At 45.4% G+C, this 23051-nt stretch overlaps 1 protein-coding gene across 1 annotated transcript in view; it reads left to right on the forward strand.

Annotated features, from left to right (window-relative positions):
• Window positions 1-23051, forward strand: part of LOC139272598 (ALK tyrosine kinase receptor-like) — a 1661561-nt gene that overhangs the window by 1193980 nt on the left and 444530 nt on the right. The window contains exon 11 of the mRNA XM_070888679.1: window positions 8511-8645. Within this exon, the coding sequence (XP_070744780.1) occupies window positions 8511-8645 (135 nt within the window). The remainder of the gene's footprint in view (window positions 1-8510; window positions 8646-23051) is intronic.

Below are 23051 nucleotides of genomic sequence, written 5' to 3' on the forward strand. Positions count from 1 at the left end.
CCAGCATTTGTTGCCCATCCCTAATTGCTCTCAAGAATGTGGTGGAGAGCAGTTAGAGTCAACCACATTGTCTGGAACCACATATCGGCCAGACTGGGTAAAGACGGCAGATTTCCTTCCCTTTACATTTATATACCATCATCATAGGCATTCCCTCGAAATCGAGGAAGACTTGCTTCCACTCTAAAAGTGAGTTCTCAGGTGGCTGAACAGTCCATTACGGGAATTACAGTCTCTGTCATAGTTAGAGAAGACCATGGTTGAAGGAAAAGGTGGGTGCGAAGCCTGGGTTCATGTACGCTCCTTCCGCTGTCTGCGCTTGGTTTCTGCTTGTTCTCGGCGATGGGACTCAAGGTGCTCAACGCACTCCCAAATGCTCTACCTTCACTTTGGGCAGTCTTGGGCCAGGGATTCCCAGGTGCCAGTGGGGATGTTATATTTATCAAGGAGGCTTTGAGGGTGCCCTTGAAATGTTTCCTTTGCCCACCTGGGGATCGCTTGCCGTGAAGGAGTTCTGAGGAGAGCACTTGCTTTGGGGGCCTTGTGTCGGGCATGCGGATGATGTGGCCAACCCAATTGAGCTGGTCGAATGTGGTCAGTGCTTCGATGCTGGGAATGTCGGTGCGTCTATCCTCCCAGTGGATTTGCAGGATCTTGTGGAGGCAGCGCTGGTGGTATTTCTCCAGTGCTTTGAGGTGTCTGCTGTATATAGTCCACATCTCTGAGCCATATAGGAGGCAGGTATCACTACATCCCTGTAGACCATAAGCTTGGTGCCAGATTTAAGGTCCTGGTCTTCAAGCATTCTCTTCATCGCAACCAAAGGCTGCACTGGCACACTGGAGGCGGTGTTGGACCTCGTCGTCGATGTCTGCCCTTGCTGATAGTAGGCTCCCGAGGTATGGAAAGTGGTCTACGTTGTCCAAGGCCGCGCCATGGATTTTGATGACCGGGGGGCAGTGTTGTGTGGTGGGGTCAGGTTGGTGGAAGACCTTTGTCTTACGGATGTTTAGTGTAAAGCCCATGCTTCCGTACGCCTCAGTGAAGATGTTGACGATGACTTGGAGTTCGGCCTCTGAGTGTGCGCAGAGTCAAGCGTCGTCTGCATACTGTAGCTCGACGACAGAGGTTGGGGCGACCTTGGATCTAGCCTGGAGATGGCAAAGGTTGAACAGGTTCCCATTGGTTTTATTGTTTAGTACCACTCCAGTGGGGAGCTTGTTGAGAGTGAGATGGAGCAATGCAGCGAGGAAGATCAAGAAGAGAGTTGGGGCAATGACGCAGCCCTGCTTGACCCCGGTCCGGACATGGATTGGGTCTGTGGTGGATCCATTGGACAGGATCATGGCTTATATGTCGCCATGGAGCAGGCGGAGGACGGTAACAAACTTTAGGGAGCAGCTGAAATGGAGGAGGGGGCTCCATAGTCCCTCGTGGTTGACAGTGCCCAAAGAGGAATTGTACTCCAGCCTCGAAAAATCCCTGCCCCGAGTCCCTACGGATGACAAACTGATCCTCCTCAGCGACTTCAACACCAGAGTCGGTAAGGACACAGACCTCTGGGGAGGCGTGATTGGCAGAGAAAACCAACTCCAGCGGCACCCTGCTCCTGACAAAATGTCTAGAACACAACCTTGTCATCACCAACACATGTATATAGTGCCTTTCACAACCACCAGATGTTTCAAAGCACTTCACAGCCAATGAAATACATTTCAAGTGTAGTCACTATTATAACATGGGAAGGATATTAGTGAACCAGATGGGTTGTTAACAACAATCCAGTCACCATTCCTAATACTAGCTTTTTATTTATTCCTGATTTATTTAATTAATTGAATTTAAATTCCCCAGCGGCTGTGATAGGATTTGAACTCATGTCTCTGGATCATTAGTCCAGGATTACTAGTCCAGTAACATAACCACTATGCTATTGTACCGACATGCTTTTAAATTTCAATAATGAACTCTATATTGACTTCAGTGGAGGAATGAACCCTGTTACAGTGCTGCTCAGCTCTTATCCAGGGAAAGTGCTCAGGTGCCACCAGCCATGACCATTAATACAAAAGCAAAATACTGCAGATGCTGGAATCTGGAATAAAAACAGAAAATGCTGGAAATCTCTGTGGGTCAGGCAGCATCTGTGGCGAGAAAGCAGAGATAACGTTTCAGGTCGATGATCCTTCGTCAGACTTTATAGCCATGACCATTGCCTTGATATCCCCAGATCCACCCGAACACTTGCCTTTCTGGCTCATGGAGTGCAGGCACAGGAGACTGCCTTAATATGAAGGAATTTTGGCAACTGCCAGGAAAGCAAGCATTCAATTGCCTGATATTGCATTATAAATCATTGGTGTGACCACACTTAGAATGCTATGTACAGTTCTGGTTGCCACAGTACAGAAAGGCTATTGCAGCTATTGAAAGCATACAGAAGAGAGAACCCAAAGTGATTGAGGGTTTGGAGGAATTGGATAATGGAGCAGCGATTATGAAAATTGGGCATATTCTCACTGCAAAGGAGAAGGTTGGAACTGGTGCTCTCCACTCTCTTTCCTGTGACAGTTGGAACTGGTGCTCTCCACTCTCCCGTCCTGCAACAGTTGGAACTAGTGCTCTCCACTCTCCCGTCCTGCGACAGTTGGAACTGGTGCTCTCCACTCTCTGTCCTGCGACAGTTGGAACTGGTGCTCTGCACTTTCCCGTCCTGTGACAGTTGGAACTGGTGCTCTCCACGCTCCCGTTGGTGTAGGAGGGAGGGCTTTAGTTTCCTGAACAGTTGGGACCGCTTCTGGGGAAGGTGGGATCTGTACAAGTCGGACAGATTACACCTCAACAGAGACGGGACCAATGTTCTCGCAGGTGGTTTTGATAGTACGGTTGGGAGGGCTTTAAACTAGCTTGGCAGGGGGATGGGAACCCAGGAGAGGGCTCTGAGCTAGTTAGAGTGGGTGAGAGCTCAGATGAACAGAACTCCAAGAAAGAATGCAAAAGGCAGGAGGCAACAGAGCAGAGTAGCACCGGGGTAAGTGTAAACCACAAGGTGATAGGAAGGGACAATATATATGAATATAAAGGGGCTGCAAGAGGGGTCAAAACTAAAAATCATGGTTTAAAAACTAGTATTAAAACACTTTACCTAAACGCACGCAGCATTCGAAACAAAGTAAATGAGTTGACGGCACAAATCATTACAAATGGGTATGATTTGGTGGCCATTACTGAAATGTGGTTGCAGACTGGGAATTAAACATACAGGGGTATCTGATAATTCGGAAAGATAAACAAGAAGGGAAAGGAGGTGGGGTAGCTCTGTTAATAAAGGATGATATCAGGGTTGTTGTGAGAGATGATATTGGCTCTAATGAACAAAATGTTGAATCATTGTGGGTGGAGATTAGAGATAGTAAGGGGAAAAAGTCACTGGTGGGCGTAGTTTATAGGCCCCCAAATAATAACTTCACGGTGGGGCGGACAATAATCAGGGGAATAATGGAGGCATGTGAAAAAGGAACGGCAGTAATCATGGGGGATTTTAACCTACATATCGATTGGTCAAATCAAATCGCACGGGGTAGCCTGGAGGAGGATGCATACGGGATTGTTTCTTAGAACAGTATGTTAGAGAACCTACAAGGGAGCAAGCTATCTTAGATCTGGTCCTGTGTAATGAGACAGGAATAATAAACGATCTCCAAGTAAAAGATCCTCTCGGAATGAGTGATCACAGTATGGTTGAATTTGTAATACAGATTGAGGGTGAGGAAGTAGTGTCTCAAATGAGCATACTATGCTTAAACAAAGGGGACTACAGTGGGATGAGGGCAGAATTGGCTAAAGTAGACTGGGAACACAGACTAAACGGTGGCACAATTGAGGAACAGTGGAGGACTTTTAAGGAACTCTTTCATAGTGCTCAACAAAAATATATTCCAGTGAAAAAGAAGGGCGGTAAGAGAAGGGATAACCAGCCGTGGATAACCAAGGAAATAAAGGACCAATGTGTATAAGGTGGCCAAGGTGAGTGGGAAACTAGAAGATTGGGAAATTTTTAAACGACAGCAAAGAAAGACTAAGAAAGCAATAAAGAAAGGGAAGATAGATTACGAAAGTAAACTTGCGCAAAACATAAAACAGATAGTAAAAGCTTTTACCAATATATAAAACGGAAAAGAGTGACTGAAGTAAATGTTGGTCCCTTAGAAGATGAGAAGGGGGATTTAATAATGGGAAATGTGGAAATGGCTGAGACCTTAAACAATTATTTTGCTTCAGTCTTCACAGTGGAAGACACAAAAACCATGCCAAAAATTGTTGGTCACGGGAATGTGGGAAGGGCGGAACTTGAGACAATCACTATCACTAGGGGGGTAGTGCTGGACAGGCTAATGGGACTCAAGGTAGACAAGTCCCCTGGTCCTGATGAAATGCATCCCAGGGTATTAAAAGAGATGGCGGAAGTTATAGCAGATGCATTCGTTATAATCTCCCAATATTCTCTGGACTCTGGGGAGGTGCCATCGGATTGGAAAGCAGCTAATGTAACGCCTCTGTTTAAAAAAGGGGGCAGACAAAAGGCAGGTAACTATAGGCCAGTTAGTTTAACATCTGTAGTGGGGCAAATGCTTGAAGCTATCATTAAGGAAGAAATAGCGGGACATCTAGATAGGAATAGTGCAATCAAGCAGACGCAACATGGATTCATTAAGGGGAAATCATGTGTAACTAATTTACTGGAATTCTTTGAGGATATAACGAGCATGGTGGATAGAAGTATACCGATGGATGTGGTGTATTTAGAGTTCGATAAGGTGCCACACAAAAGGTTACTGCAGAAGATAAAGGTACGCAGAGTCAGAGGAAATGTATTAGCATGGATAGAGAATTGGCTGGCTAACAGAAAGCAGAGAGTCGGGATAAATGGGTCCTTTTCGGGTTGGAAATCGGTGGCTAGTGGTGTGCCACAGGGATCGGTGCTGGGACCACAACTGGTTACAATATACATAGATGACCTGGAAGAGGGGACAGAGTGTAGTGTAACAAAATTTGTAGATGACACAAAGATTAGTGGGAAAGCGGGTTGTGTAGATGACACAGAGAGGTTAAAAGAGATTTAGATAGGTTAAGCGAATGGGCTAAGGTTTGGCAGATGGAATACAATGTCGGAAAATGTGAGGTCATCCACCTTGGAAAAAAAAACAGTAAAAGGGAATTTTATTTGAATGGGGAGAAATTACAACATGCTGCGGTGCAGAGGGACCTGGGGGTTCTTGTGCATGAATCTCAAAAAGTTAGTTTGCCGGTGCAGCAGGTAATCAGGAAGGCGAATGGAATGTTGGCCTTCATTGCGAGAGGGATGGAGTACAAAAGCAGGGAGGTCCTGCTGCAACTGTACAGGGTATTGGTGAGGCCGCACCTGGAGTACTGCGTGCAGTTTTGGTCACCTTACTTAAGGAAGGATATACTAGCTTTGGAGGAGGTACAGAGATGATTCACTTGGCTGATTCCGGAGATGAGGGGGTTACCTTATGATGATAGATTGAGTAGACTGGGTCTTTACTCGTTGGAATTCAGAAGGATGAGGGGTGATCTTATAGAAACATTTAAAATAATGAAGGAGATAGACAGGATAGAGGCAGAGAGGTTGTTTCCACTGGTCGGGGAGACTAGAACTCGGGGGCACAGCCTCAAAATACGGGGGAGCCAATTTAAAACCGAGTTGAGAAGGAATTTCTTCTCCCAGAGGGTTGTGAATCTGTGGAATTCTCTGCCCAAGGAAGCAGTTGAGGCTAGCTCATTGAATGTATTCAAATCACAGATAGATAGATTTTTAACCAATAAGGGAATTAAGGGTTATGGGGAGCGGGCGGGTAAGTGGAACTGAGTCCACGGCCAGATCAGCCATGATCTTGTCGAATGGCGGAGCAGGCTCGAGGGGCTAGATGGTCTACTCCTGTTCCTAATTCTTATGTTCTTATGTTCTTCTGTTGAGAGGTGATATGATTACTATTTTTAGGATTGCAAAGGGGCTAGAAAATGTAGACTATGACAAGCTGTTTCACCTTGGCCAGAACAGTAGAACCAGAAGACACGGCCTGCACTTGAAGAAGGGGTTAAATTCAAAACAAATCTATCGGTACATTATTTGAGTGAGCAAGTGGTAAATGTAAGGAATTGGTTCCCGAGGGAGATGATGGAAGTACCTTTCCGAGCACCGAACGACACAGGTGGCCTGTTTTGTGCAGGTGTCACTTCTGTCCATTGGAAATTAGGCAGTAATTATGGAAAATTGGAGTTATGACATCACCACATCATTACAGCCTCATTTAATAAATATTTGGGTAGCACTGGAAAATTTGTCAAATGAAAAAAATAGCCAGGGGTCTGGAGTTATGGCTTTTGTTCCTTTTTTCACCCCATTTCCCGACTCCATTATCAACCAAAAGTAGGAGTTGTAACTGAGGAGAATTTGCCCGATGACTTAGATAGGAAGCTGTGCATTCAGTTATACTGCAACACTTAAAATGCAAAAATCAGGAAAAATATATGGAGCTTAGGAGAAATTACCACAATCAATGAAATAGAGGCAGAAAAAAATATCATAAGATGTTTGATCTTGGAGTCAAAAGCAGGATCATCTGTCAGATAACAGACTTTCATGGTAGATATTTTGTAACAGTCTTTACAGTAGAGGACACTAACAATATTCCAACAGTGGATAGTAAAGGGACTATAGAGGGGGAGGAACTTAACACAATCATAATCACTAAGGAGGTGGTATTCAGTAAGATAATGGGACTAATGGCAGGGATAGTGGATGCATTGGTTGTAATTTACCAAAATTCCCTGGATTCTGGGGAGGTCCCAGCAGATTGGAAAACTGCAAATGTGACACCCCTATTTAAAAAAGGAGGCAGACAAAAAGCAGGAAACTATAGACCAGTTAGCCTAACATCTGTGGTTGGGAAAATGTTGGAGTCCGTTATTAAAAAAGCAAAAGCAGGACATTTGGAAAAGCAAAATTCGGTCAAGCAGAGTCAGCATGGATTTATGAAGGGGAAATCATGTTTGCCAAATTTGCTGGAATTCTTTGACGATGTAACGAACAGGGTGAATAAAGGGGAACCAGTGGATGTGGTGTATTTGGATTTCCAGAAGGCATTTGACAAGGTACCACGTAAAAGGTTACTGCACAAGATAAAAGTTCACGGGGTTGGGGGAAATATATTAGCAAGGATAGAGGATTGGCTAACTGACAGAAAAGAGAGAGTTGGGATAAATGGTTCATTCTCGGGTTGGCAATCAGTAACTAGTGAAGTGCTGCAGGGATCAGTGCTGGGACCCCAACTATTTACAATCTATATTAACGACTTGGAAGAAGGGGCTGAGTGTAACGTAGCCAAGTTTTCTGACGATACAAAGATGGGAGGAAAAGCAATGTGTGAGGAGGACACAAAAAATCTGCAAAAGGACATAGACAGGCTAAGTGAGTGGGCAAAAATTTGGCAGATGGAGTATAGTGTTGGAAAGTGTGAGGTCATGCACGTTGGCAGAAAAAAATCAAAGAGCAAGTTATTATTTAAATGGAGAAACATTGCAAAATGCTGCAGTACAGCGGGATCTGGGGGTACTTGTGCATGAAACACTAAAGATTAGTATGCAGGTACTGCAAGTGATCAGGAAGGCCAATGGAATCTTGGCCTTTATTGCAAAGGGGATGGAGTATAGCAGCAGGGAAGTCTTGCTACAGTTATACAGAGTATTGGTGAGGCCACACCTGGAATACTGCGTGCAGTTTTGGTTTACATATTTACGAAAGGGTATACTTGCTTTGGAGGCAGTTCAGAGAAGTTTCACTAGGTTGATTCCGGAGATGAGGGGGTTGACTTATGAGGAAAGGTTGAGTAGGTTGGGCCTCTACTCATTGGAATTCAGAAGAATGAGAGCTGATCTTATCGAAACGTATTAGATTATGAGGGGGCTTGACAAGATGGGGGAGATGAGAACTAGAGGGCATGATCTTAGAATAAGAGGCTGCCCATTTAAAACTGATATGAGGAGAAATTTCTTTTCTCAGAGGGTTGTTAATCTGTGGAATTCACTGCCTCAGAGAGCTGTGGAAGCTGGGACATTGAATAAATTTAAGACAGAAATAGACTGTTTCTTAAATGATAAGGGGATAAGGGGTTATGGGGAGCGGGCGGGGAAGTGGAGCTGAGTCCATGATCAGATCAGCCATGATCTTATTAAATGACGGAGCAGGCTCGAGGGGCCGTATGGCCTACTCCTGCTCCTATTTCTTAAGTTCTTATACAGAAGGTGCTCTGTTCAATTGATTGGTGATGAAATCCAAACCAATGATATATTCATTCAGTGACAGTCCACAATTGATTAGATAAATGACATTCGGTATATGTTTTGGTAGTTTATCACAAGTCTTTCCAGTCATTCTCACAAACTTCGTACATACTAACATTTTGTTTTATTTTTCCTCCTTTCTCTAGGTAATGTAGAGAGCTCTGACAAAAATGATTCTGCTAAGTCAAGTGAGCACCTGATAGGACGAGCCTTTCTGAACAAGACTGCTGTCGCTGCCAGTAAGAAGGTACAAGAGGACACTGAAGTCAATTCTCTGTCAGGTATGAACTAAACAAAATAATGAATATGCTATTTTTAACATTTGTTTTTGGAATGTTGATTTCCAAAAGTGTGCCCAATTTTTTCAGTTTTAAGGCTTCTGCTTAAGAATCTTAAATGACGTTTAGGGTGAATTGAATCTTGAGGCGTTCATCTTTTGGATTGAACAAGGTTGTAACGATGAGGGTTAAGAAACAAACGATAACAACACTAATAATTATGTGTGATAGCATTTTCTAAGGATTTGGTTCCAAGTATATGATAAAATAAATGTCATCAGCAGTGTAAGCACATACTTAATTGGAAATCGATCTCGTCTTATAAGGAAGATTAGAAGATGTGGCATATGGTGAGAGTCTACAATCCTGTGCTCATCATGAAGTGAAACTTCTGCAAGCTACATTTTCTGTTTTTTTTTTTCAAAACTCATGTTGAAGTCGAATCTGTGCAAACATGCTTCTCTTTGTTTTGTTTCACTATCCTGGTCATGTCCCTAAAGCTTGCTGTAGATATAGCGGGCCAGGCGAAGGACTTGCCGACCTGTTCCCTGACTGGAATTTAAGAGGCTTCTTACATGGGACAGAAATCCAGCAGATCAGGTCCCACCTCAAATTCCTGTTCTCCCAAATTATCCATCCCAGTTTCGCCATCTCTCAACCAAGGAATTTTGACCCCCAAGGTTTTTATTCCATTTAAAAAATTGCATTGTCCTTATCCTTGTCTTCACCGTGTTGCAGTGAAGAGACAAACCTGGTCCTCGGTTTCTGCTGATGTTGTTCTGTAACACAGAGGTGTGGAACGGTGGCCTAGATTGATATTTTTATTCATGTTATATTTTTATTCATGTAAAATCAAGGAAAACCCAAAGGTGTTTTACGCAAGTAATATCAAGGAAAACCCAAAGATATTGTATAAATACATAAAGAGCGAGAGGATAACTAAGGAAACAGTAGGGCCTATTAGAGACCAAAAAGGTAACTTGTGTGTGGATACTTTGCGTCTGTCTTCACAAAAGAGAGGGGCAATGCAGACATTGTAGTTAAGGAGGAGTGTGAAATATTAGATAGGATAAACATAGTGAGAGAGGAAGTATTAAGGGATTTAGCAGCATTGAAAGTAGATAAATCACCAGGCACTGAGAAGCAAGGGAGGAAATAGCTAAGGCTTTGACCATCATTATTTTCCAATCCTCTCTGGCTGCTGATCTGGTACCAGAGGACTGGAGGATGGAATCATAGAATCATAGAAATTTACGGTGCAGAAGGAAGCCATTCAACGCATCTTGTCTGTGTCAGCCGAAAAAGAGCTATCCAGCCTAATCCCACTTTCCAGCTCTTGGTCAGTAGCCCTGTAGGTTACGGCACTTCAAGTGCATATCCAAGTACTTTTTAAATGTAGTGAGGGTTTCTGCCTCTATCACCCTTTCAGGCAGTGAGTTCCAGATCCCTACCACTTTCTGGGTGAAAAAAGTTCTCCTCAACTCCCCTCTAATCCTTGTACCCTTTACTTTAAATCTATTCCCCCTGGTCATTGATCTCTCTGCTAGGGGAATAGGTCCTTCCTATCCACTCTATCTAGGCTCCTCAATTTTATACATCTCAATCAAGTCTCCCCTCAGTCTCCTCTGTTCCAAAGAAAACAACCCCAGCCTATCCAATCTTTCCTCATAGCTAAAATTCTCCAGTCCTGGCAACATCCTCGTAAATCTCCTCTGTACCCTTTCTAGTCCAATCACATATTTCCTGTAATGTGGTGACCAGAACTGCACGCAGTACTCTAGCTGTGGCCTAACTAGTGTTTTGCACAAAATCAAAATACTGCGGATGCTGGAAATCTGACATAGAAACAGAAAATGCTGGAAATACTCAGCAGGTCAGGAAACATCTGTGGAGAGAGAATCAGAGTTAACTTTTCAGGTCGATGACCTTTCATCAGAACTGTGTTTTATACAATTCTAGCATAACCTCTCTGCTCTTATATTCTATGCCTTGGCTAATAAAGGCTATCCTGTATGCCTTCTTAATCACCTTATTTAACTGTCCTTCAATCTTCAGGGATCTATAGCTATCTTCTCCACTATCAACCATAAGGCCAATTTTTGTATCATCTGCAAACTTCTTAATCCTGCCCCCCTACATTCAAGTCGAAATCATTGATATATATCACAAAAAGCAAGGGACCCAGCATAGATCCCTGTGGAACTGCACTAGAAACAGCCTTCCAGTCATAAAAACACCTGCAACCATTCTATTAAAGGGATCAAGGGGTATGGAGAGAAAGCAGGAAAGAGGTACTGAGGGAATGATCAGCCATGACCTTATTGAATGGTGGTGCAGGCTCGAAGGGCCAAATGGCCTACTCCTGCACCTATTTTCTATGTTTCTATGTTTCATTCATTACCCTTTGCTTCCTGCCTCTGAGCTGATTTTGGATCCAACTTGCCAATTTCCCTTGGATCCCATGGGCCTTTAGATTTCTGACCAAACTGCCGTGCAGGACCTTATCAAAAGCCTTCCTAAAATCCAAAGACTACATCAAATGTACTACCTCATTGACCCTCCTTGTTACCTTAAAAAATTGAATCAAGTTAGTCAGAAACGACCTACCCTTAACAAATCCACGCTGACTATCCTTGATCCATAACTTTCTAAATGAAGATTTATTCTGTCCCTCAGAAATGTTTCCAATAATTTCACCAATATCAAGATTTATTTTTATTTTTGACGCTTCATCCACAGTTTAATACATAGTACATAGTGCTGAGTCCCACTCACCCATTAACTACATTGCCTTCAACCTCCATTAGCTGCTTATCCCTCAAAGCGTCCAATTCACAATCCTTGTCCTGATATACAACATTTTCCACGGTCTTGGCCTATCTCTGCAACTTCCTCTGGCCCTTTGACCCAAGTAGTGCTCCTCACTCCTTCGGTTATGGGCGAGATCACGATTTCGTCGCCCTTGGCATCAGCGGCGTCTGGGAAACCCGTTCCAGGCTGCATCCCGCCCTCTCGAAGCAATCTTCCCAAGATGGGGCTTGTTAAGCCCACCCTGCGAGGTTCCCGACCAATTAACAGGAAGCGGGTTTGATGACATCATTTGATGATGTGCCATTATTTGGTTTTCTTAAAGGAACCATGGCACATTGATTTTGACAGTTCTTCTGTCAGTGTTCTACAGCATTGAGGTGCTACAAACGCTGAGAAGCACAGCACAGAGATGCACAGCTGCACCCAGGCTCTCCCATCACTCCTTCCAGTTGCTTATGGAGGGAGTCACAGCACGCAGGAGATTATCTTCCCTTCCGATGGGCGAAAGAGACCAACGCAGCCTGGTTGCACATTGCACAGGAGGGTACAAGCAGGGATGTCGTCAGGAGGACTTGGCTGCAGTAGATCACAAAATGTTACTGCAAAGCCACACTCAACCTCATCCTGCTGTGCCACTCATCACATCCCCATCACTCTGCCTACCCTACACTACCCCTGCACATCCTTAATCACACCAACTTACCTTGCACCTCCACTCATCTCTCTCTCTATCTATATTATCAGCTCCCCAACTCAGTAGCCACCCCTCATACTCACCCTCATCCTTGTCCAATTATACCAACTAGCAGCACACAAGTGTAGGCACTTGGGTCCTTTAGCCTATGTTCATGTAAAATTTATGTTGATGTGTTGTCAAACATTGAAATCTTTATTTTCAACACTTTGCATTCTTGCCAGATTTGTGTGCACCTTTGGAAGTGGCTTGGTGAGTTGCAGTGAATGGTGAGACATAATGGTACTCCCCGCAATGGTGATGAGTGTGAAAGGAATGGTTTGGGCATTGTAGGGATGTTTTATGGTGCTGGTGTGGGGTGGTGCCAACCTGGCGCATCATGTGGCAGTCAGGGTGTACAGCATCAAGTGAAGTAAATCTGGCCATAGTGAGACCATCCCTGGCCTCCCGGGCAGCAATGTGGTCAGGTGCAGAGGCCCTGTGTACTGTGCAGCCTCAGGTGATTGCAGAGAAGGTTGGTGTTGTTGTTGGTGATGCTGGTGTGTTTAGTGATGTTGATGTTGGGGCTGATCGTGGTCAGATTGTGAGAACCAAGGTAAGATTTTTTCAAGGGCACCGATGCTGCTGGAATAGATGGCAGGAGAGGTTGATCTGTCAATGGTGAGAGAGGTTACTTCAAGGAGGTGACAGTGAATAGAGAGTTCACTGCAAACACTTCCAAACTGCAAACAGCTCAAAAGTTTCTTCCAAACCCTGAAGGCTTCAGCATCTGACATTGGAAAGTGAACAGCTGTGAAACGGTAGGTTTTATATCACTTCTGCAGCTGTCAACTAGTCAAAGCAATAGAGAGTCACTGAGAACCTGACACACTTACCTGGCGTGAAACCCGAGGGATGGCAGACTCGTCAAAAGATTGGTAAAATTGTAAATGCCTGCTTTTAATCCTCTTAAGTAACATTCAACTACCTGTTAACTACCTTAATTAACTGGCCCGCCGCTTGGTGTCAGGTCTGCGATACATAGGCAGGCCCGACAGATGAGAAACTGACTCGGAGGGGGGTTCAGAGGCCATTTTGACAGCGGGCCTGCCTCCAAACCCACACTTGCAGGGCTGGGAAGATTCAAGCCCAAGTGTGCAGCCTTCTCCCTCTAATTAATCAAGGACAGTCAGCATGGATTTGTCATGGGAAGGTCCTGTCTGACTAACTTGTCGAGGAGGTAGCCAGGAGGGTCGATGTAGTGAATATGGATTTTAGCAAAGCTTTTGATAAGGTCCCACATGGCAGACTGGTGGGGAACAAAGGGGCTGTGGAGGAACTTAAAGTAATTATGATCAGTAGAGAAAAAGTACTTGAGAAACTAATGTGACTAAAAGCTGACAAATCCCCTGGACCTGACGGCCTACATCCTAGGGTTCTAAAAGAGGCGGCTTCATTGGTGGTGATCTTCCAAAATTCTTTAGGTTCTAGAATGGTCCCACTGGATTGGAAAGTAGCAAATGTAACTCCGCTATTCAAGAAAGGAGGGAGAGAGAAAACAGGGAACTACAGACCAGTTAGCCTGACATCGGTCACGGGAAAATGCAGGAATCCATTAAAAAAAAATTATTTCCAGGATGAGGGCATCACTGGCAACGCCTAATTGCCCTTGAGAAGGTGGTGGTGAGCCGCCATCTTGAACCACTGCAGTTATGTAGGGAGTTCCAGTATTTTGATCCAGAAACAATGAAGGAATGGCGATATACTTCCAAGTCAGGATGGTGTGTAACTTGGAGGGGAACTTGCGTGTTCCCATGCGCCTGCTGCCCTTGTCCTTCTAGGTGGTCGAGGTCATGAGTTTGGGAGGTGCTGTCAAAGAGTTGGTGAGTTGCTGCAGTGCATCTTGTAGATGGTGCACACTGCAGCCACGGTGTGCCGGTGGTGGACAGAGTGAATATTGAAGGTGGTGGATGGGGTGCCAATCACACGGGCTGCTTTGTCCTGGATGGTGTTGAGCTTCTTGAGTGTTGTTGGAGCTGCACTCATCCAGGCAAGTGGCGAGTATTCCATCACACTCCTGACTTGTGCCTTGTAGATGGTGGATAGGCTTTCTGGAGTCAGGAGGTCGGGGTACACTGCCTTTGCTGTATTCAGTGCGCTCAGCTGTTTCTTGGCATCACATGGAGTGAATCGAATTGGCTTCTGTGATGGTGGGCACCTCAAGAGGAGGCCAATATGGATCATCCACTCAGCACTTCTGGCTGAAGATGGTTGCAAATGCTTCAGCCTTGTCTTTTGCACTCACATGCTGGGCTTCACCATCATTGAGGATGGGAATATTCATGGAGCCTCCTCCTCCCAATAGTTGTTTAATGATCCACCAACATTCATGACTGGATGTGGCAGGACTGCAGAGCTTTGATCTGTGGGGTTGTTTAGCTCTGTCTATAGCATGCTGCTTTCACTGTTAAGCATGCATGTGGTCCTGTGTTGCAGCTTCCTCAGGTTGGAACCGCATTTTTAGGTATGTCTGGTGCTGCTCCTGGCATGCTCTTCTACACTGGTCCCCTGGCTTGATGGTAATGGTAGAGTGAGGGATATGCCAGGCCAGGATACTACAGATTGCTGCTGCTGTTGATAGCCCACATCACCTCATGGATGCCCAGTTTTGAGCTGCTAGATCTGTTCTAAATCTATTCCATTTAGCACAGTTGTAGTGCCACACAACACAATGGAGGGTGTCCTCAGTGTGAAGACAGGACTCCGTCTCCACAATAACTGTACGGTAGTCACTGCTACCAATGGTGTCATGGACAGATGCATCTGCGACAGGTAGATTGGTGAGGATGAGGTCAAGTAGATTTTTTCCCTCGTGATGGATCGCTCACCACCTGCTGCAGGCCCAGTCTGGCAGCTATGTTCTTCAGGACTCGGCCAGCTTGGTCTGTAGTGGTGCTACAGAGCTGCTCTTGGTGATGGATATTGAAGTACTCCACCCAGAGTACATTCTGTGCCCTTGCTACTCTCAGTGCTTCTTCCAAATGGTGTTTAACATGGAGGAGTTCTGATTCATCAACTGAGGGAGGGCAGTAGGTGGCAATCAGCAGGAGGTTTCCTACCCATGCTTGTCCTGAAGCCATGAGACTTCATGAGGTCCGGAGTGAATGTTGAGAACTCCTAGGGCCACTCCCCCCTCTCTCCAATTATATACCACTGTGCCGCCACCTTTGGAGGGTCTATCCTGCCAGTGGGACAGGACATGCCCAAGGATGGATAGAGGAGTCTGGGACAACTTTGTGAGTCTGACTATGTCAGGCTGTTGTTTGACTAGTCTGTCGGACAGCTCTCCCAATTTTGGCACAAGTCAAAAGAACTGCTAACAAGGCACTTAGAAAATCATAATATGATTAAACAGGGTCTCATGGTTTCATGAAAGGGAAATCGTGTTTAACAAATTTATTCGAGTTTTTTGAGGATGTAACTAGCAGGGTAGATAAAGGAGCACCAGTGGATGTAGTATATTTAGATTTCCAAAAGGCATTCGATAAGATGCCACATAAAAGGTTGCTATGCAAGATAAGGACTTATGAGGTTGGGGGTAATATATTAGCATGGGGAGAGGAATGGTTTATGGACAGAAAACAGAGAGTAGCGATAAGCAGGTCATTTTCTGGTTGGCAGGCTGTAACTAGTGGGGTACCACAAGGATCAGTGGTTGGACCTCAACTATTCACAATCTATGTTCATGACTTAGATAAAAGGAACTGAGTGTAATGTATCCAGGTTTGCTGACAATACAAAGCTAGGTGGGAGATTAAGCTGTAAGGAGGACACAAAGGGATATAGGGCCTAAATTTGGCCCTCTGGTCTTTTCCGCGCACATCCGAGCCCCCTGCCGACATTTTACCTCAAAAGCAGCACCGAAACACCTCCCTGCGATCATGGCCGATTCTCGGGTCATCTGCGGAGCTGGTGTGGTGTACAATAAAGAGAGGGGGGCGGAGCTAGGTCCCGACGCTGAAAACAGTGCCGGGACCTCTGTACATGCGCGCTAGAGTCTGCGCGCGCTAGAGTCTGCGCGCATGTGCAGTAGCTCCTGGCAGGCCGCTTCGGCAAACGCGCTGCAGGCTGTGTGGGAGGGGCTGAAGCACGCTGTCCCTAGCCCTGGCCGAATGGGCTCTCTTCTTGCGTGAGCATCAAAAGACTTCTGTTGTTATTTTCCCATTTGTTATTTCTACAAGAGTTTGACATCGGGCGATGAGTTCACAGATATAAGAATATTGTGACAAAAACCCTGATAACCTCCTCTTTCTCTTTATTTGGTGTAAGCATCAAAATGGAGAATTCCAAATCCGTGGGAGTAAAATAAACCGTGGCACTGGGTGATCCAGTGGATTGGCACATTGTCCTTTCACCTCTGGGACCCGAGTCAGAATCCAAACTACAGCATGAAAATGTTCCCTCTGCCAGCTGTCAGGAACTCGATGTGAAACGAGTTTTGCCAGCACCAATCTAATTCCCAGTGCGGAAAATGTTACTGTTATTGGTGATTTTCTGCAGTTGTGGCTAAGGTCTAAAATATTACTTTGGTCTTGGTGCTTTAGGTGCAGGGTTCCTTCTATTTTATTTGTTAATTAATTGCTTATTACTTTTTGTGCTTTGTTTGGTGCTTGGTGGTGCTTGAAATGTTGTTACTTGCACTGATTCCTTAACTGTAAGTAAAGTCTTTCCGTGTGGACAAAAGTGGACACATACGCTGCCCTAAGTTAGTTTAGTACAACTTTTTCTGGCCAAATTGGCAGAAATGGTGTAAGTGGCTGGGAACGCCCCCTTTTGAAAAAAAACTGACCTAACCAAAAACCTAGCTAACTCACTTGCACTGGCGCAAATTAAATGGCCAAATTTGCAACTAAAAAGATACACCAGAAAAATCAAGTTTAACCAAAAAAACATGGTGCAACTCATGGGGAAATTTGGGCCCTATTATAGCGAGGTTAAGTGAGTGGGCAATAAGTGGCAGATGGAGTACATTGTGGGGAAATGTGAAGTTATTCACTTTCGTAGGAAGAATAGAATAACAGAATATTTTTTAAATGGTGGGAAATTATTAAATGTTGGTGTTCAGAGAGATTTAGATGTCCTCATACAGGAAACACAGAGGGGGAGAAATTCGGTTGCGTCTCTGTTGCAGCGTTAATCAAAGGCGGAGCGGTACTTTTAGCGCCTAGAAAATGTTTGCCCTCCCGCCCAGAAATTCATCAGAATCGGTCCAAGAGTTGACAGGGGCGAGTCTTAAAGGCGCAGCATAGTAATACACCCATTAAAGTTTTCACAATCACTTTTTTTCAACCTGTACTGGTGTGAGCCGCTGCAAACTCGGAGGCTCACCACCGTGCTGTGTGTAAACGTTGCACTGACTGTGACCTCCGAGGGAAACACTTCCTCATACCTTTAAGGAGCCACCAGTTAACAACTCTGCAAGCCCATACCGACTGTTTTTCCAGATGTTGTTATTGGCGGTCGGTTAATGAGGCCCACGCACTAAATTTACTGTGTGCACGTTGCACCAGGAATACGTCATGATCGGAGTGATCGTCAGCAGCCAGCGCACAGAGGTTTGCGCCTACGGTCAACCTCTAATGAATTTTCCGTTGAGGCTTTAAAAGCTGCGCAACCCAACCTGCATTAACACCCCCGCTGGCCATTAGCTGAAGCTATAAGAACATAAGAAATAGGAGCAGGAGTAGACTATTTGGCCCCACAAGCCTGCTGCGCCATGTAATAAGATCCTGGCTGATCGGATCATGGACTCAGGTCCACTTCCCCGCACACTCCCCATTACCCTTCACTCCCTTATCGCTCAAAAATCTGTCTATGTTCGCCTTAAATATATTCAATGACCCAGCCTCCACAGCTCTCTGGGGCAGAGAATTCCATAGATTTACAAGCCTCTGAGAGAACATAAGAACATAAGAAATAGGAGCAGGAGTAGCCCATATGGCCCCTTGAGCCTGCTTCGCCAGTCAATAAGATCACGGCTGATCTCTTCATGGACTCCGCTCCACTTCCCTGCCCGCTCCCCATAACCTCTTATCCCCTTATCATTTAAGAAACTGTCTATTTCTGTCTTAAATCTATTCAATGTCCCAGCTTCCACAGCTCTCTGAGGCAGTGAATTCCACAGATTTACAACCCTCTGAGAGAAGAAATTTCTTCTCATCTCAGTTTTAAATGGGCAGCCCCTTATTCTAAGATCATGTCCTCTAGTTCTAGTCTCCCCCATCAGTGGAAACATCCTCTCTGCATCAACATTGTCAAGCCCCCTGATAATCTTATACGTTTCGATAAGATCACTTCTCATTCTTCTGAATTCCAATGAATAGAGGCCCAACTTACTCAACCTTTCCTCATAAGTCAACCCCCTCATCCCTGGAATCAACCTAGTGAACCTTCTCTGAACTGCCTCCAAAGCAAGTATATCCTTTCATAAATATGGAAACCAAAACTGCACGCAGTATTCCAGGTGTGGCCTCACCAATACCTTAAAAAGCGATAGTAAGACTTCCCTGCTTTTATACTCCATCCCCATTGGCCTTCCTGATCACTTGCTGTACCTGCATACTATCCTTTTGTGTTTCATGCACAAGTATCCCCAGGTCCCGCTTGACTGCAACACTTTGCAATCTTTCTCCATTTAAATAATAACTTGCGCTTTGATTTTTTCTGCCAAAGTGCATGACCTCACACTTTCCAACATTATACTACATCTGCCAAGTTTTTGCCTACTCACTTAGCCTGTCTATGTCCTTTTGCAGATTTTTTGTGTCCTCCTCACACATTGCTTTTCCTCCCATCTTTGTATCGTCAGCAAACTTGGCTATGTTGCACTCAGTCCCTTCTTCCAAGTCGTTAATATAGATTGTAAATAGTTGGGGTCCCAGCACTGATCCCTGCAGCACCCCACTAGTTACTAGTTGCCAACCAGAGATCTCAGTTTTAAATGGGCGGCCCCTTATTCTGAGACGATGTCCCCTAGTTTTAGTTTCCCCTATGAGTGGAAATATCCTCTCTGCATCCACCTTGTCAAGCCCCCTCATTATCTTATATGTTTCGATAAGATCACCTCTCATTCTTCTGAACTCCAATGAGTATAGGCCCAACCTACTCAACCTGTCTTCATAAGTCAACCCCCTCATCTCCGGAATCAACCTAATGAACCTTCTCTGAACAGCCTCCAATGCAAGTATATCCTTCCATAAATACAGAGACCAAAACTGTATGCAGTACTCTCGGTGTGGCCTCACCAATACCCTGTGCAGTTGTAACAGGACTTCTCTGCTTTTATACTCTATCCCTCTTTGTATCTTTGTATCATCAACAAACTTGGCTACATTGCACTTGGTCCCTTCATCCAAGTCACTAAGATAGATTGTAAATAGTTGAGGCTCCAGCACTGATCCCTGTGGCACCCCACTGGTTATTGTTTGCCAACTGGAAAATGACCCGTTTATCCCGACTCTCTGTTTTCTGGTAGTTAGCCAATCCTCTATCCTTGCTAATATATTACCTCAAATCCCGTGACATTTTATCTTGTGCAGTAACCTTTTATGTGGCACCTTATCGAATGCTTTCTGAAAATCCAACTACACCACATCCACTGGTTCCCCCTTATTCACTCTGCTAATTGCATCCTCAAATTACTCCAGCAAATTTGTCAAACATGATTTCCCTTTCATAAAACCATGCTGACTCTGCTTGATTGAATTATAATTTTCCAAATGTCCTGCTGCTGCTTCTTTAATAATGGACTCCAACATTTTCTCAACAACTGAAAATCCAGCAAAGAGAGTTAGCATGTAGGTACAGCAAGCAATTAAGGAGGCAAATTGCATGTTGATTTATTGCAAGGGTTTAGAGTACAAGAGTAAGGAAGGCTGGAATTTTCACCTTAGCATCAGGTTCAGTGTATGCGGGTGGCATAGCTGCTCAGAGTGACTTTCATTAATGGCCCCAATTGAAAGAGTCATGCACGTTTCCTTGCTAGCTCGGAAGTGCGGCTGGCTGATAGAGGGATAATGGCGAAAGGGGACACGGAGATGAAGGCTCTTCGCAAAGTGCTCTCACTTCTCACCAGTTGCCTCCCCCTCAGTCAGAGCCCCAGATGCCTCCTCGGATCGCAATGGCTGAGTCTTCCCTGCACAGTCACAGGAGGAGCAGACTTTGTCGGGGCCATCACAGGCTCCAAAACCCAGAGGACATCCGCCAAGAGTGTCTAAGCAGTCACAGCAGGGAAGTGAGCAGCCTGCCTCTACCTCTGCTGAAGCCACAAGGTTTGCACCTCGTAGAAGCACTCACAAACGAAAAATGCCGCAAATGTAGATGCACAGGGGTAAGCACATGTGTATGAACAAATGTTCGTGATAAGTCTCAGTTCTTTTGATTGTACGCATAAATGTTTTTATTTGCACCACTTTTGCATCTTGTCCATTCTTGGCTTGGAAGTGGCTTTGTCACTTGGAGTGAATGGTGAAATATTATTTCACCTCGAGCCCTGGGACTTTGGGTGAGAGCAATGGCTTGGTCATTGTCGGGATGCTTTATGGTGTTGTGTGGTGGGGTGGGGGACTTAGTGCAGGATATGGCAGGCATGTGACTGCATTGGAGCATGTAAAGTAAATCTGGCCACGATGAGGCCATCTTGGGCCTCCCGGGCAGCAATGGGGACAGCTGTTGATAGCATCTGCATCTCAGCATCTTCCTCCTCATCTTCCACCTGCTCCTCCTCATCATCCTTCGAAGAGTCTGTGTGCTCTGCGCCTTGCTCCTCCTGCAGCTCCAATCCTCGCTGCAGCTCTATGTTGTGCAGTGCACTGCAGACGATGATTCCGGAGACCCTAGCTGGTTTGTACTAAAGAGCTCCTCCAGATCTGTCAAGGCATCTGAAGTCCACCTTCAGCATGCTTATTGTTTGCTCTATGACACATCTGTGGAGTTGTGACTCTCATTATGATGCTCCGTGGCCTCAGTTTTTGGCGTCCTCATGAGCCATGCCTTCAGTGGATAGCCCTTGTCTCCCAGCAGCCAGCTGTTTGGAGGTGCGAAGAGCTGAGGGAAGGTGGACTGGCGCAGGATGGCAGCTGCCAGGGTATCTGGCATGATCATCTTTTTATGGTTGCAGACGGGCTGCACATTGAGGGAGTGGAAGCCCTTACGGTTAACAAACAATTCTGGGTGATGATGGGGGTGCCATGATGGCCACATGTGTGCAGTCGATGATGCCCTGCACCCGTGGGAAGCCAGCCAGAGCCACAAAGCCCAGCACTCGCTCAGTAACACTGACCTCATCAGTGGCAGAGCTAATATAATTGGCTGACTTGTGAAACATGGCATCGGTCACCTGGGTGATGCGTCTGTGGGCGGCCGACTGCGAGATCCTGCAAATGTCTGCTGCAGATCCCTGGAAGGAGCCTGAGGAGAAGAAATTTAGGGCAGGGGTAACTTTGACAGCCACTGGTAAAGAGTGTCTACCAGGACCTCTGGGCAACAGGTCTTGTTCCAGCAAGTTACAAATGTCTGCGATGACCTGGCACGATAGCCTGAGCCTCCTAAAACACTGCTCAGTCATGTTGAGGAAGCTCAACCTCTGCCTGTATACCCTGTGTTGGAGGTATCGACTCCGGTGCGCTGCAGTCCTATGGTGCCCCCCCTCTCTCCTGTTGAGCATCAGGTCACTCAGGAGAATGCTGGTTGCTGCTACTGCTGCTGTGGCTGGTTGTGGAGCTCATCTTGGTGCGATTCTGAGGACCAAGCTGAGACAGTATAAATGGCACCCACGCTGGTGTCGTAGATGGTACGACAAGTAGTGATCAGAGGGCCAATGTTCTAATACTGACCAGCAATGAGGTGAGAGTGGCTCCCAAGGCTGCTGAAATGACTTGCAAACTCTCGAAACCTAAATCTGTGCACAAAATGGAGTCAGCCACAGCCTTTCCCTTAGGCAACTAATGAGATGTAAGGTGTATGTATTTACCTGATATTCCCAGCTGTCATTTATTGCCCCCGCACAATGGCCATTGAGCTTCCACCTTCCCTTCACAGGCGAGGTTCCTGAGCTGCGTGCTTCCCGTGCTCATGCCATTAAATTCAGAAGATGCAGTTAAAAACCCTGTTAAGGGTCTGATTACATAGGATTACATAGGACATACAGCACAGAAACAGGGCATTCAGCCCAACCAGTCCATGCCGACGTTTATGCTCCATGCGCACCTCCTCCCATCTTTCCTCATCTAAATCTATCAGCATATCCCTCCATTCCCTTTTCCCTCATATGCTTATCTAATCACCCTTTTAAATGCATCTATACTATTCGCTTCAACCAATTCCTATGGTAGCAAGTTCCACATTCTCACAACTCTCTGGGTAAGTACATAAGAACATAAGAAATGGGAGCAGGAGTAGGCCATTTGGCCCCTCGAGCCTGCTCCGCCATTTAATAAGATCATGGCTGATCTGATCATGGACTCAGCTCCTCTTCCCTGCCCGCTCCTCATAACCATTTATTCCCTTATCGCTCAGAAATCTGTCTATCTCCACTTTAAATGACCCAGCCTCCACAGTTCTCTGGGGAAGAGAATTTCACAGATTCACAATCTTCTGAGAGAAGAAATTCCTCCTCATCTCAGTTTTAAATGAGCGGCCCCTTATTCTAAAATTTTGCCCCCTAGTTCTAGATTCCCCCTTAAGTGGAAACATCCTCTCTGCATCTACCTTGTCGAGTCCCCTCATTATCTGATATGTCTCAATAAGATTACCTCTCATTCTTCTGAACACCAATGAGTATAGGCCCAACCTGCTCAACCTTTCTTCATAAGTCAACCACTTCATCTCAGGCATCAACTGAGTGAACCTTCTCTGAACTGCCTCCA

This window comes from Pristiophorus japonicus, chromosome 9, assembly GCF_044704955.1.
Source record: "Pristiophorus japonicus isolate sPriJap1 chromosome 9, sPriJap1.hap1, whole genome shotgun sequence".
Taxonomy (NCBI): Eukaryota; Metazoa; Chordata; class Chondrichthyes; family Pristiophoridae; genus Pristiophorus; species Pristiophorus japonicus.